Source organism: Scyliorhinus torazame, chromosome 4, assembly GCF_047496885.1.
Source record: "Scyliorhinus torazame isolate Kashiwa2021f chromosome 4, sScyTor2.1, whole genome shotgun sequence".
Taxonomy (NCBI): domain Eukaryota; kingdom Metazoa; phylum Chordata; class Chondrichthyes; order Carcharhiniformes; family Scyliorhinidae; genus Scyliorhinus; species Scyliorhinus torazame.
The window spans coordinates 192,456,458-192,469,732 of NC_092710.1; the positions used below are offsets into that span (position 1 = coordinate 192,456,458).

The 13,275-nt window shown below is 43.7% G+C and overlaps 1 protein-coding gene across 2 annotated transcripts in view; it reads right to left on the minus strand.

The window, feature by feature from the left end:
- The window catches only part of pinx1 (PIN2 (TERF1) interacting telomerase inhibitor 1), a 201,796-nt gene that overhangs the window by 105,796 nt on the left and 82,725 nt on the right, over positions 1-13,275 (minus strand). For both annotated transcript variants that reach the window (XM_072499038.1, XM_072499037.1), the window contains exons 5-6: positions 11,558-11,650; positions 6,297-6,397 (exon numbers count right to left, since the gene is read on the minus strand). In XM_072499038.1, the coding sequence (XP_072355139.1) occupies positions 6,297-6,397; positions 11,558-11,650 (194 nt within the window). The remainder of the gene's footprint in view (positions 1-6,296; positions 6,398-11,557; positions 11,651-13,275) is intronic.

Consider the following 13,275-nt stretch of genomic DNA (forward strand, 5'->3'; position numbering starts at 1 on the left):
CCTAATCCCTTTCTTCAGTTTCCTCCTGGCTATCTTGTACCCCTCCAGCGCCCTGTCTGAACCTTGTTTCCTCAGCCTTACATAAGTCTCCTTCTTCCTCTTAACAAGACATTCAACCTCTCTTGTCAACCATGGTTCCCTCACTCGACCATCTCTTCCCTGCCTGACAGGGTCATACATATCAAGGACACGTAGTACCTGTTCCTTGATCAAGTTCCACATTTCACTTGTGTCCTTCCCTGACAGCCTATGTTCCCAACTTATGCACTTCAATTCTTGTCTGACAACATCGTATTTACCCTTCCCCCAATTGTAAACCTTGCCCTGTTGCACGCACCTATCCCTCTCCATTACTAAAGTGAAAGTCACAGAATTGTGGTCACTATCTCCAAAATGCTTCCCCACTAACAAATCTATCACTTGCCCTGGTTCATTACCAAGTACTAAATCCAATATGGCCTCCCCTCTGGTCGGACAATCTACATACTGTGTTAGAAAAGCTTCCTGGACACACTGCACAAACACCACCCCATCCAAACTATTTGATCTAAAGAGTTTCCACTCAATGTTTGGGAAGTTGAAGTCACGCATGACTACTACCCTGTGACTTCTGCACCTTTCCAAAATCTGTTTCCCAATCTGTTCCTCCACATCTCTGCTACTATTGGGGGGGCCTATAGAAAACTCCTAACAAGGTGCTCCTTTCCTATTTCTGACTTCAACCCATACTATCTCAGTAGGCAGAGACTCCTCAAACTGCCTTTCTGCAGCTGTTATACTATCTCTAATTAAAAATGCCACCCCCCCCCCACCTCTTTTACCACCCTCCCTAATCTTATTGAAACATCTATAACCAGGGACCTCCAACAACCATTTCTGCCCCTCTTCTATCCAAGTTTCCATGATGGCCACCACATCGTAGTCCCAAGTACCGATCCATGCCTTAAGTTCACCCACCTTATTCCTGATGCTTCTTGCATTGAAGTATACACACTTCAACCCCTCTCCGTGCCCACAAGTACTCTCCATTGTCAGTGTTCCCTTCCCCACTGCCTCACTACACGCTTTGGCGTCCTGAATATCGGCTACCTTAGTTGCTGGACTACAAATCCGGTTCCCATTCCCCTGCCAAATTAGTTTAAACCTTCCCGAAGAATACTAGAAAACCTCCCTCCCAGGATATTGGTGCCCCTCTGGTTCAGATGCAACCCGTCCTGCTTATACAGGTCCCACCTTCCCCAGAATGCGCTCCAATTATCCAAATACCTGAAGCCCTCCCTCCTACACCATTCCTGCAGCCACGTGTTCAAGTGCACTCTCTCCCTATTCCTAGCCTCGCTATCACGTTGCACCGGCAACAAACCAGAGATGACAACTCTGTCTGTCCTGGCTTTTAACTTCCAGCCTAACTCCCTAAACTCGTTTATTACCTCCACACCCCTTTTCCTACCTACGTCGTTGGTACCAATGTGAACCACGACTTCTGGCTGCTCCCCCTCCCCCTTAAGGATCCTGAAGACACGATCCAAGACACGATCCTGGCACCCGGGAGGCAATATACCTTCCGGGAATCTCGCTCGCGACCACAGAATCTCCTATCTATTCCCCTAACCATTGAATCTCCTACGACTATTGCTTTTCTATTCTCCCCCCTTCCCTTCTGAGCCCCAGAGCCAGACTCAGTGCCAGAGACCTGGCCGCTAGGGCCTTCCCCCAGTAGGTCATCCCCCCAACAGCATCCAAAACGGTATACTTGTTTTGAAGGGGAACGGCCACGAGGGATCCCTGCACTGTCTGCCTGTTTGTTTTCTTTCCCCTGACTGTAACCCAGCTATTCTTGTCCTGTACCTTGGGTGTGGTTACCTCCCTGTAACTCTTCTCTATCACCCCCTCTGCCTCCCGGATGATCCGAAGTTCATCCAGCTCCAGCTCCAGTTCCCCAACACGGTCTTTGAGGAGCTGGAGTTGGATGCACTTCCCGCAAGTATAGTCAGTGGGGACACCGGTGGTATCCCTCACCACCCACATCCTACAGGAGGAGCACGCAACTGGCCTAGCCTCCATCCCCTCTTACCTTACAGAATATAGCTGCCCTGTGGACCAACTGGACCTCCGCCCTCCGACTCTGCTCCCAGTCAGCTGCACTCTCTGTAAACCCCTGGCTCCCTTCTCGCTCTTAATGTAGGAAATGAAATGAAAGGAGCACCTTACTCCCTCCTCACCAACTCCCTCAGTCACCAAACTCTCACTATAGCACTCAAATGCACCAAATTCAGCACTCAGTGCAAACAAAGTCTGACTTTCATTTTATAGGAAGAATTACCTAAAGTCAGAAGTGTTAAAATACAAATTTCATATTTTATATAAACAACATTATTTTACCACAGCTAAGTCCCTCATCATGAGGACTCAGGTTTATGAATAACCATGGAAAAGGACAAAGTACAATTTATAGTGCAGTTACAGAATATATGAAGGAAATCCAAGAATAAATACAAGCCTTGAGATTTCTTTTACTCTATAACAATGTTATCCTCTGCCATAATTTGATCGATTTTGGTTATTGAAACTCTAACCACATTAGATTATGCAACAACAGAATATGGCAAGAGGCCTAGTATGATGCTATCTTTAAGGAGGTAAGAAACTACGATAAAATTTGTGTTACCGGCACTCTACCAATCGGAATTCCTGACATCCATTTATTTTAAATCAATCACTAAACTAACGGCAAAAGAGTTAAAAAGGATCACAGAATAAACAGAAAGTTAAGAGGCAGCATGCAGGAATTTGAAAACTAGGTCAAACGATTTAAGTGAACTCTCCAAGGCTTCTGTAATGCCTGAGCCACGGGAAAAAGGCAGGACAGCCACTCCAATTCCAGAGTCAGCAACTTCTGGTCAAAAAAATCACACAATTTCACAGCCCTCGCGAAATCATGAGAGAAGCTGGGTTTGACTAAGAAACTGTGTCTCATCACAATCATTTTGTGAGAGTTGGCATGTCTGGGGATGATGGCAGGCTTACAGCGAGAGGCTTAGTCACAGGCTAACATATCCACAGAAATGCTGTCAGCCCTGTTCATTCCTCGCACGTTGTCCTGAGTTTGAAACGCTCCAATTACAACACCCAAGAGCTGTTTCCCTGCTCTACTTATGTGGGACTGCATACCACGAGATCACCCAGGATTGGTTGAAAACGGAACTCTTAGATATCCAGCATTCTTGATTAACTGGTACCACCCATTCCCCACACATGCTGATTAATAAAGATTTTACCGTATTTTGTCACTCATATGTAATGCAGCTGGATCTAATTGTTCCTGAAGATGCAATTGGTGCACCAACATTTACCACCAATAGTATTTCATTTCAACAACAAATGTGTCACGGCAACAGATCAACTACACCCGACAAGTGTGAAATTATTACACTCATGTTTGCTCGTTTTTAAAAAAAGACAGCCCCAATCTCAGCTGAAATCAGGCTGGCTGAATTCCTCAAAATGTCACATGCTCCAGAGCAATGAAGATACGCTGCACATCTTGAGTTGTGCCAGGTCATTGTAATGAATTATTTTGAATTGTAAGGAGTCAGTGTACCTAAAGCTAACAGAAGACATTCCCCACCCCCACATCTCAATTTCTTTCAGGAACATATTGCTTAACTATGAAGTTTGAGCAAATGGAGGAGGATTTCAAAAGATAGGACATGTTACCGCTCTCGCTGGCGGGTAGAGTGCAGTCGGTCAAAATGGTGGTCCTTCCGAGGTTTCTGTTTGTGTTTCAGTGCCTTCCCATCGTGATCACTAAGGCCTTTTTTAAGAGAGTAGGCAGGAGTATTATGGGGTTTGTGTGGGCGAATAGGACCCCGAGAGCAAGGAGAGGGTTCCTGGAACGCAGTAGGGACCTAGGAGGGTTGGCGTTGCCAAACCTGGGGAGCTACTACTGGGCAGCAAATGTGGCGATGATCCGCAAGTGGGTTATGGAGGGAGAGGGGGCGGCATGGAAGAGGATGGAGATGGCATCCTGTAAAGGAACGAGCCTGGGGGCGTTGGTGACGGCACCGCTGCCGCTCTCGCTGACAAAGTATACCACGAGCCCGGTGGTGGCGGCAACGCTAAGGATCTGGGGCCAGTGGAGACGGCACCGGGGTGCAATGGGAGTATCGGTGTGGTCCCCGATCAGGGGTAACCACCGGTTTGTCCCGGGGAAGATGGACGGGGGGTTCCAGAGCGGGGATTGGAAGAATGGGGGACCTGTTCATCGACAGGACGTTTGCGAGCCTAGGTGCACTGGAGGAGAAGTTCGAGTTACCCCCGGGAAATGCCTTTAGATATATGCAGGTGAGGGCATTTGTGAGGCGACAGGTGAGGGAATTCCCGTTGCTCCCGGCACAAGAAGTTCAAGATAGGGTGATCTCGGGTGTATGGGTCGGGGAGGGCAAGGTGTCGGAAATACACCAGGAGTTGAAAGAAGAGGGGGAAGCGCTGGTAGAAGAGTTGAAGGGTAAATGGGAGGAGGAGCTGGGGGAGGAGATCGAGGAAGGTCTGTGGGCTGATGCCCTAGGTAGGGTTAATTCCTCCTCCTCGTGTGCCAGGCTCAGCCTGATACAATTTAAGGTGGTCCACAGACGCACTTGACGGGGGCGAGGTTGAGTAGGTTCTTTGGGGTAGAGGACAGATGTGGAAGGTGCTCAGGGAGCCCGGCGAACCATGTCCATATGTTTTGGTCATGCCCGGCACTGGAGGGGTTCTGGAGAGGAGTGGCGGGAGCAATATCTCAGGTAGTGAAAGTCCGGGTCAAGCCAAGCTGGGGGCTAGCAATATTTGGAGTAGTGGATGAGCCGGGAGTGCAGGAGGCGAAAGAGGCCGGCATTCTGGCCTTTGCGTCCCTAGTAGCCCGGCGAAGGATCTTGCTAATGTGGAAGGAGGCGAAGCCCCCCAGCCTGGATAAATGATATGGCTGTGTTCATAAAGTTGGAGAGGATTAAGTTTGCCTTGAGAGGGTCTGCGCAGGGGTTCTACAAGCGGGGGGCAACCGTTCCTAGACTATCTCGCGGAGCGTTAGAGGAAGGTCGGTCAGCAGCAACCTTGGGGGGGGGAGGGGAGGGGGGGGAGGAGGGGACGTCCTTGGGGGGGGGGGGGGAGGGGGGGGAGGAAAGGGGGGACTGCCTGGGAGGGTGGATGAGCAAGAGATAACATGAAGGGTTGGGGAAACTTGCACGTATGGGTGAGGGCCAGTGTACAAAGCTGTGTAAATATATCATTTTGCCATGTATATATCTTGCTCTGCGCGATTTCTCGTTTATTTTTCTTACGAGGGGGTGGGGTTATTGTTTGTAAGGGAGAAAAATTGTGTTAAAAAACTTTAATAAATATATATATATTTTTTAAAAACTATGAAGTTTGCGAGTGGTCTATGCCAAGCTCATGTCTATTCGACATTATTTTCTCCAGTGATAAGGCGATATCAGGAAACACAGCTGGAAAAGGAAGGAAACGGTGTCTGAACAAAGTGAGAGAAAAACTATGAGCGTCAGGAAGTTTAATTTGATAGGAACTGATAGAAATTGTTCATTCTATTTGAATATGTGAGCAACAAGCAAGCACAAATGCAATTTTAATTTAACATTTTTCAATCTTTTTATCGGCTTTGAGAACATAGATATTTCCATTTTTGTTTTCATTAATCAGGAGCAATTATAGCAGCTGTTCGTCTTCTATATGAATAAAGATAGGCCTTGTTCAAATAAGCATCAAGATCACTTCCATAAGGTAATGGTCATATTTTTTTTAAAAAGGGTAAATAACCCATTGTCCATTGGCACATACAAAGGCTATTCAGGCCATCCAGTCTGCACAGATGTTTTCCCTTTAAAATAATCCAATCCCACTTTTCTTTGCTCTCTGTACCCTTTAATGTTCTCAAGCAACAATCTGGCTCTCAAGTCGAATTCCCACTGCTTCAGTTTGGAGCAGAATCCCAAATTTCAACTACTTTCTTTATAAAAGAGAAGTTTTCCTTCATTTTCCATTAACTTTTTTAATGATCTTAAACTGGTGTTCCCTTTCGCCAACCAGTGGAAACAAACTCGTCAGAATTTACCGAATCATAACCCTTCATAAATGTGATTTTGTGCCACAACACACACTTCAAGACAGAGGGGAGTATTTACTTAGCTAGTGAAGGTCTCTGTAAATATCCCAAATGTAGCTGTAAATAAAAATGTGATGGAGAAAGGGAAATAAGGAAAGTTACTGCAAGTACATTAATGATTAAAAGGAAAAGATCTTACCTTCTCTTGCTCTTCCTGATCTCTGGATCCTCTGTCTCGTTTGCTACGTTTCCCAAAAATGCAGGCAAGATCTGTTGAACTTCGGGAAGAGAGATCCTTTCCTTTAAATAATACAAGTATTTATAAAACGTCAACGCCAAGTCATATAGCAATTTCTCAAACCGTCTGAACTTTCAAGGGCTCTTCAGAGTCACAAAAAGTCATCATTACATTCCCCCACTCCCTCCCCCACCTGGGTGTACGGCCAAAGATGCATGTCGGGACCCTGTGGAAGTCCTGATGTGTGGATCACTATGGGAATTGTCTGGAAAGTTTCAAATTTTGATGGGCAATTCTCCTGCTGCCCGGATTGTCTCGAAAAGCCTCCAACTCTAAGTTCTGAGTCAGAGACTTTGGATATTTCCACTGTATGTAGCTAATAGCTACCAAGGAAATGTTAGACAGGTTAAAAAGTGGACCAAAATCACAGCTGACCTCCCCCGCACTCCCGCCATAAATCCCACTGGGTCTCTAACTACCCCTTGACTCCACCCAGTGAGCCCCCAACCAACATGGCTCCTTCTCCCAATCCGACCCAGCTACATCTCTTGACCATCAGACTACACAGAATTCCTACAGTGCAAGATACCATTCAGCCCATCGGGTCTGCACGGCCCTTTGGAAAGAGCACCCTACTTAAGCCCATGCCTCCAACCTATCCCCGCTACCCCACCAAACGTTTTGGACACTAAAGGGCAATTTAGCATGGTCAATCCACCCAGCCTGCACATTATAGAATTTACAGTGCAGAAGGAGGCTATTCGGCCCATCGAGACTGCACCGGCCCTTGGGAAGGCAACCCCATGCCTCCACCCTATCCCTGTAACACCACCTAATCTTTTGGACACTAAGGGGCAATTTAGCTTGGCCAACCAACCTAACCTGCACATCTTTGGACTGTGGGAGGAAACCGGAGTACCCAGAGGAAACGCATGCAGACACGGGGAGAAAAGTGCAAACTCCACACAGCCAGTCACCCGAGGCCAGAATTGAACCTGTGTCCCTGGAGCAGTAAGGCAGCAGTGCTATCTACTGTGCTGCCCACTGTGGGAGGAAACCGGAGCACCCGGAGGAAACCCAAACAGTCTACTCACAGCCATCAGAATTATCCACCCCAACCATCCGACTGCCCCCGCCTCCGCACCCCCCTCACCCTACATTACCAACCCTCCCGACCACCAATTACTACTCGATCACCACTGTATGTACCTAACTACCTTTCTCGACCATTCAATTCGCACTCCGACTCCCCACTCACCCAGTTGCCCCCTACCCACTTAACCAACTCACCCCACACCAGCTACTTACCCACCTCATCCACGACCCCAATCTTAAACTGGACCTTAAACTTACTATACAGCAGCTTCTGCTGTAAAAAGGGGCTTGTGCCCTGGCTTCCCCAACTCTACTCTGTTTCAACAGAGATTGCCGAGGGACGCTACGCTGCATCTTTCTGTTAAAGTCAGGATCAGAAAACCCTGGTAGAAATGTTCAGCAGTGAGAGTCCGGGGAATTTACAGACTTAGCAGCAATTGAACGCTCATTGCTGCTGCTTGGAAGATGTGAGCCATCATTTTCTCCATGAGACAGACTTCCTGTTCTTGCTAATTGTGGTGTGGAGGAGGGATGATCAGAAGAGTACTGCCATGCACCATGTAGAGGGCTGTACAAAGCACTGATATCGGAGCTCACTGACCACAAGGAAGCTTAGGGGTGTTGCAACAGAAAAGCAAACAATGAACACTTGCTGTCATCGTTGTAAGATATAAAAGTGTCTAGCTACTGATAGTATCCTGAGATTGTCTCTTGCTTCCATTTAAAAGTGTCAGAATTCCAGTCCCAGTCCTGACATTCACAAAACTGGACCATCTTTTGAAAGTTTCAATGCTTTCAGAGAAGCTGCTGAATGAACCAGCTTGGGAAAACGAAAACTATTTTGTCCCAAAACACTGCATTTCAGGATAAGTGATGATGTGCAATACAGGCAATAACAATAACGTGTTCAGGAGAGAAACGGCATCAAAAGGCAGAATATACATAAAACTAAAAGCCTCTCCAATGACAGCAATACTACCACACGGGAGTGAGCTGCTTAATGTTTTGAATCAGTGCCTGTTTACTACAGATTTATTTTTTCATGACCTATACAACTGCATATTTCACATTAAGCTTGAAAGAGCTACATAATGTAGCGAACGCTCATTAAAAAAAAATTTGAAATAGATTTTTAAATGCTGAGAAGTCGACTATTGTAACTTCTTTTAAAACTGTGTGCTTCAGAGTTAAGGCAATACCATCAATGTTACATTTATTACCAATCCTTCGTTGTCCCAAGTGGGAGCTGATGGCCTTCGCCTTGGAGCACTGTAGCCTTTATGGTCACTGGGCCACATTAGAGGGTGATAAGAGTCAAGCACATATTGGAGGAAGGCAGGTTCCCTTCCCCAACAGACATTAGTGAACCCAATTGGCTTTTTAAAAAAATAAACAACAATTCAACAGCTTCCAGTCATCTTTTTCTAATGATAGCTTACAATAAATAAATCTACTGATTTCAATTTCACAACTTGCCATAGCACAACATCAACTCATGATCTTAAAATTACTAGGCCAGGGCAGCACAGTGGTTAGCACTGCTGCCTCACGGCGCCGAGGTCCCAGGTTCGATCCCGGCTCTGGGTCACTGTCCGCGTGGAGTTTGCACATTCTCCCCGTGTTTGCGTGGGTTTCACTCCCACAACCCAAAGATGTGCAGGGTAGATGGATTAGCCACTCTAAATTGGCCCTCAATTGGAAAAAATGAATTGGGTACTCTAAGTTTAAAAGAAAAAAGAAAAAATTGCTAGGCCAGTATCCTAATGACTGCACTGTATCCGTCAGGTGAAACACTCACAGAATTAGGACTCCTCTGTCAGCAGTTAAATACCCATAATTTGTAACAGGCAAAGTTATCAAGAAAAGTTTATGAACCCGAGTAACTGATTATACAATACGAGGTACGGTCTGAATCAACTCTAAACCAATCAAGGGTTATTATGAAATTCATCAATATTGTTTCTTTTACAATGTGTATTTTAATTTTGTTTTAAATCATCACAAATCAACTGTTTAGCTAACATAAAGTGCATATTGTTACCATATCTCCTGTAAGGAGGAAATAAACTTAGTTAAGACTGAGTGGGTACTGGAGTGTATATTGTTGCCAATAGGTGCAACAACACAACACGTCCATTATTTTCTTCCAATCAAGATGCATTTTTCAAAGAGATCCCTTGATTTCTCGGAGGAGAAATACATCACCTGGTACCACTAAGGCCAAAATGGTCCAATATTTAATCCCAGCTAGGGCAGTATTGTTGGCATTATCATTCTCAGTGCTTTTAGGTTAGAAAAACGGGATGGCAAGTGGGGAAAGGTCAGCCAAGTTTCCTATGCATGATCATTATACAATGACCACATGAAAGTACGTACATGTGGATGTTTAGAAGAAAAGGGTCATGAGCTCAGTTCTGCCTAGTTCTAAAAATGGTTTCACTATGGGCTCCATGGACTTGAATAGAGTTAGTAAAGAACCAGGACAATGGGCTCATTTAAGAAATGCCTCCATATTCCAATGGGAAGATGTAGAACAAATGTCCTATAACAAAGAGATGAAACAGGCCAAAGAATCTTCTTCATCTTAACCTACTTTTGTGGAGCAGAGGCAAACTAATGGTACATCAATCTAGTTAGTTGTATTACCCAGCACACAGTAGACACCCCAGAGCTTCAAGTAAATCTTTCTAGTTTTGATCCATCCATTGTGGAGTAGGTTCTCTTGAGGGAAGCTGGAACGAAGGCTCCCCATCTATCCAGCAATGCCATGACTTATTATCTGGGCTGAATGAACAATTTTGCTAAGTGCATGCTCTTCTTTCTCATCGAGGTCACGGGTGAGCACAAAACAGTGATCACAGACCAAAGCTTAGTGAAAAAAACGAAAGGCCTCAAAAAGCAGACACAGCACAGCAGCTTCTTCCAAAATACATCAATTATCAAATTAAATAATATATTTATAGAATTCATTCTATGAGGGTTTTGCTCATTTAAATTCATCTGCTTCCATTTCATTAATTGAAACTCCCACTGTACACTTTAGAGGAAAATTAATTATTTCAGAAAAATAACCTTAGCATAAGAGATTGTTGTGGTCCACAATTCCCGGGAATTCAAATCTGTTGCCTGAATGATGATATAACGTCTACCTTACAAGCAGTGTCGATGATGAATACTTTCTCTACAGGTTTTAATTAAGAATTAGATTCATTTTTTTTTAAATTTGGAGTACCCAATTCATTTTTTCCAATCAAGGGGCAATTTAGCGTGGCCAATCCACCTACCCTGTACATCTTTGGGTTGTGGGGCTAAACCCACGCAAACACGGGGAGAATGTGCAAACTCCACTCGGACAGTGACCCAGAGCCGGGATCGAACCTGGGACCTCGGCGCCGTGAGGCTGCAGTGCTTACCACTACGCCACCGTGCTGCCCTAAGAATTAGATTCATAAGCTAAAATTCCAAATAACATAAAAACTTAGGTATCAGGTATAAATGTGTTGTCAATATTTTTCCCAATTAGAAAGTGAACTTTTTTTTTTTTTTTAATTTAATTATCTTTTACATTTGAAATTGCAGAGCCATATCTTCAGGTGTTCTTTCAACTTAGGAGTCATAGCAAACTCTCCAAGTCACCTATAAAATATTAAACACAATTTTCAGAGTAGCACCCTTTCAGTCATAATTAGACATAAAGGGAGAATGAAGGCGCAGTGAGAACCTCAGGAAAAATGTTTGCTCAGGTGTTCTGTAATTAATAATTAGGACCCGTTTCCATAATATGTATATTTTTTGCAGCAAATGCAAACAACCATAACATGTCCATAAATGACACTGATGCATATCATGCTACATACACTAAGCTACAAATCTTCTTAATCAGAAAATATCATTGCACAAGTATTTTAAATATATCAACATTTAAAACTCAAAATGTCAGAATTTGGACGAATATATGTATTGATTTCACTATACCACATTTTGTTCTTTATTTTGAGTCCTAAACTGTCTGATAAAAGGTCATTGACCAGAAACATTCACTGCTGGGCCTGCCAAGTACCTGCTAGCACTTATTTTTATTTCAGATTTCCAGATTCTAAGTGTCTTGCTTTTGTACTAGATCTCACCTTTGGTGAATTTCTGGTAGTGAACTCGTTTCTTGGAAGATTTAGATTTTTCTTCAAGGCTGAATGTACTTTTACCCTCAGTCACTGGTGAACCTGTTAAAAACAAAAACCCAGAACATTTAGGCAGGAATACTATCTATGACTAAAGTTAATTGAAGCCACAAACAAACAAATTCAGTCAGGCAATGCTAAGGGAAGGTTCAAAGAATTCCAATTTGTGAACCTTTAATCAACTATCCAGCTATGTGGTCAGAATGAAACCAGGTGCTATGCGAATGTGCCGGTTACCAAGTTCAATTATCTCCTTACTTCAGTCCCAAGCTAATTACCAAGGGGAGAGTTTTCTGACCCTTCTTGGCAGCAGGATCTTCTGGTCCTGCCAACGGCGCCCCCCACAGTGGATTTCCAGGTGGTGCGGTTTTTGAACAATGCAAAAGACCACTGACATCAGTGGGACCTTCCCCGGCCAATAGTGAGCTGCCTCAACCACTGGAAAAAATGTTGTGGTGGGGGTGGGGGGGTTAAAATCCCACCAAAGTCAAAAAATTAGATACACAAACATTATTATTTAACCTTGGTAAGAGGAAGACTCCCAAGCAAGGCTCAGTAAATACAACTTCTGAGTTGTATCAAAATCTCAAAAATGGACAATAATCACACTGAATGTTTTAATGCTGATTATCTGTTTAGTTCCTCTACGTCATATTTTACCCTCTCTTTGAAAAACTATGCTTTTTTTGCCAACATCCACGTTCTACTGTCACCAATCACAAATTCCTATTCCCCCAAACTTTACTCAGCTGCTTTTTTTAATGAAAAATAAATGTCAAACGTCCAACATCAATAGGGAGATAGCTAATCAGATTTGTAACTATTTTAGAAGTCTTCTGTAAATGCTAAAAACACAAAAATAATCCACATATTGAAATGACCATTGAAATTAAACCAAACATATAATAAATGCATATCCAAAATATCTTCACAGGAAAGATGATTGAATAAAATCTGGTTAAATTTTGTGCCTGGAATATTTCCAAATACAAAATAAATAAAGGATACAGACTACATATGTAGCACACTGGAAAACAAGTGGGAGACATGTCAACAAATAACTTTGGAACGAGCATCACGAACAATTGTTGCACCTCAAAAGAGATTGAACTAAAGTAACTCGTCCAATTTTTATTTCACCTCCTGCACAATATCGAAAACTACCACAAAGTAAATGAAAATACTAGCCCAGATCTTGCAGTCATTGGCAAACAAACATTTTTATTGTCCGTAACACTTGCAGCTACCCAAAGCGTTTTTGAGCAACAATCTCCAATCATCAGGGGTCCAGTAAGAGGCAGAAACCTCTACTGGGGATGTGTGGCCCATGTATACAGGACAAACAACAGCATGTCTCTTCAACCAGATTGAAGAATCTGCACTGAGACATGTATAAGTCAGGAAGAGCAAGTTAGAATATTTAATTCAATTATCAAATCAGAAAGCAAATTAAACCGATGGAAAGCAAGATGAGATTAAGATAGGAGATAAAAGACTGAAGGAAAAAGTAAAAATGTATTTTAATTTTTTATACCTTCAGCAATAATTAAACCTGAGGGAATGAGACTCAATGTTTGTAAAAGTAAATTTTCAGCACCAGGCTGGTTGTTTGACAATAATTCAGACTTACCACACTGTTGAAATTTCATTTACACTCAAAAGGACAC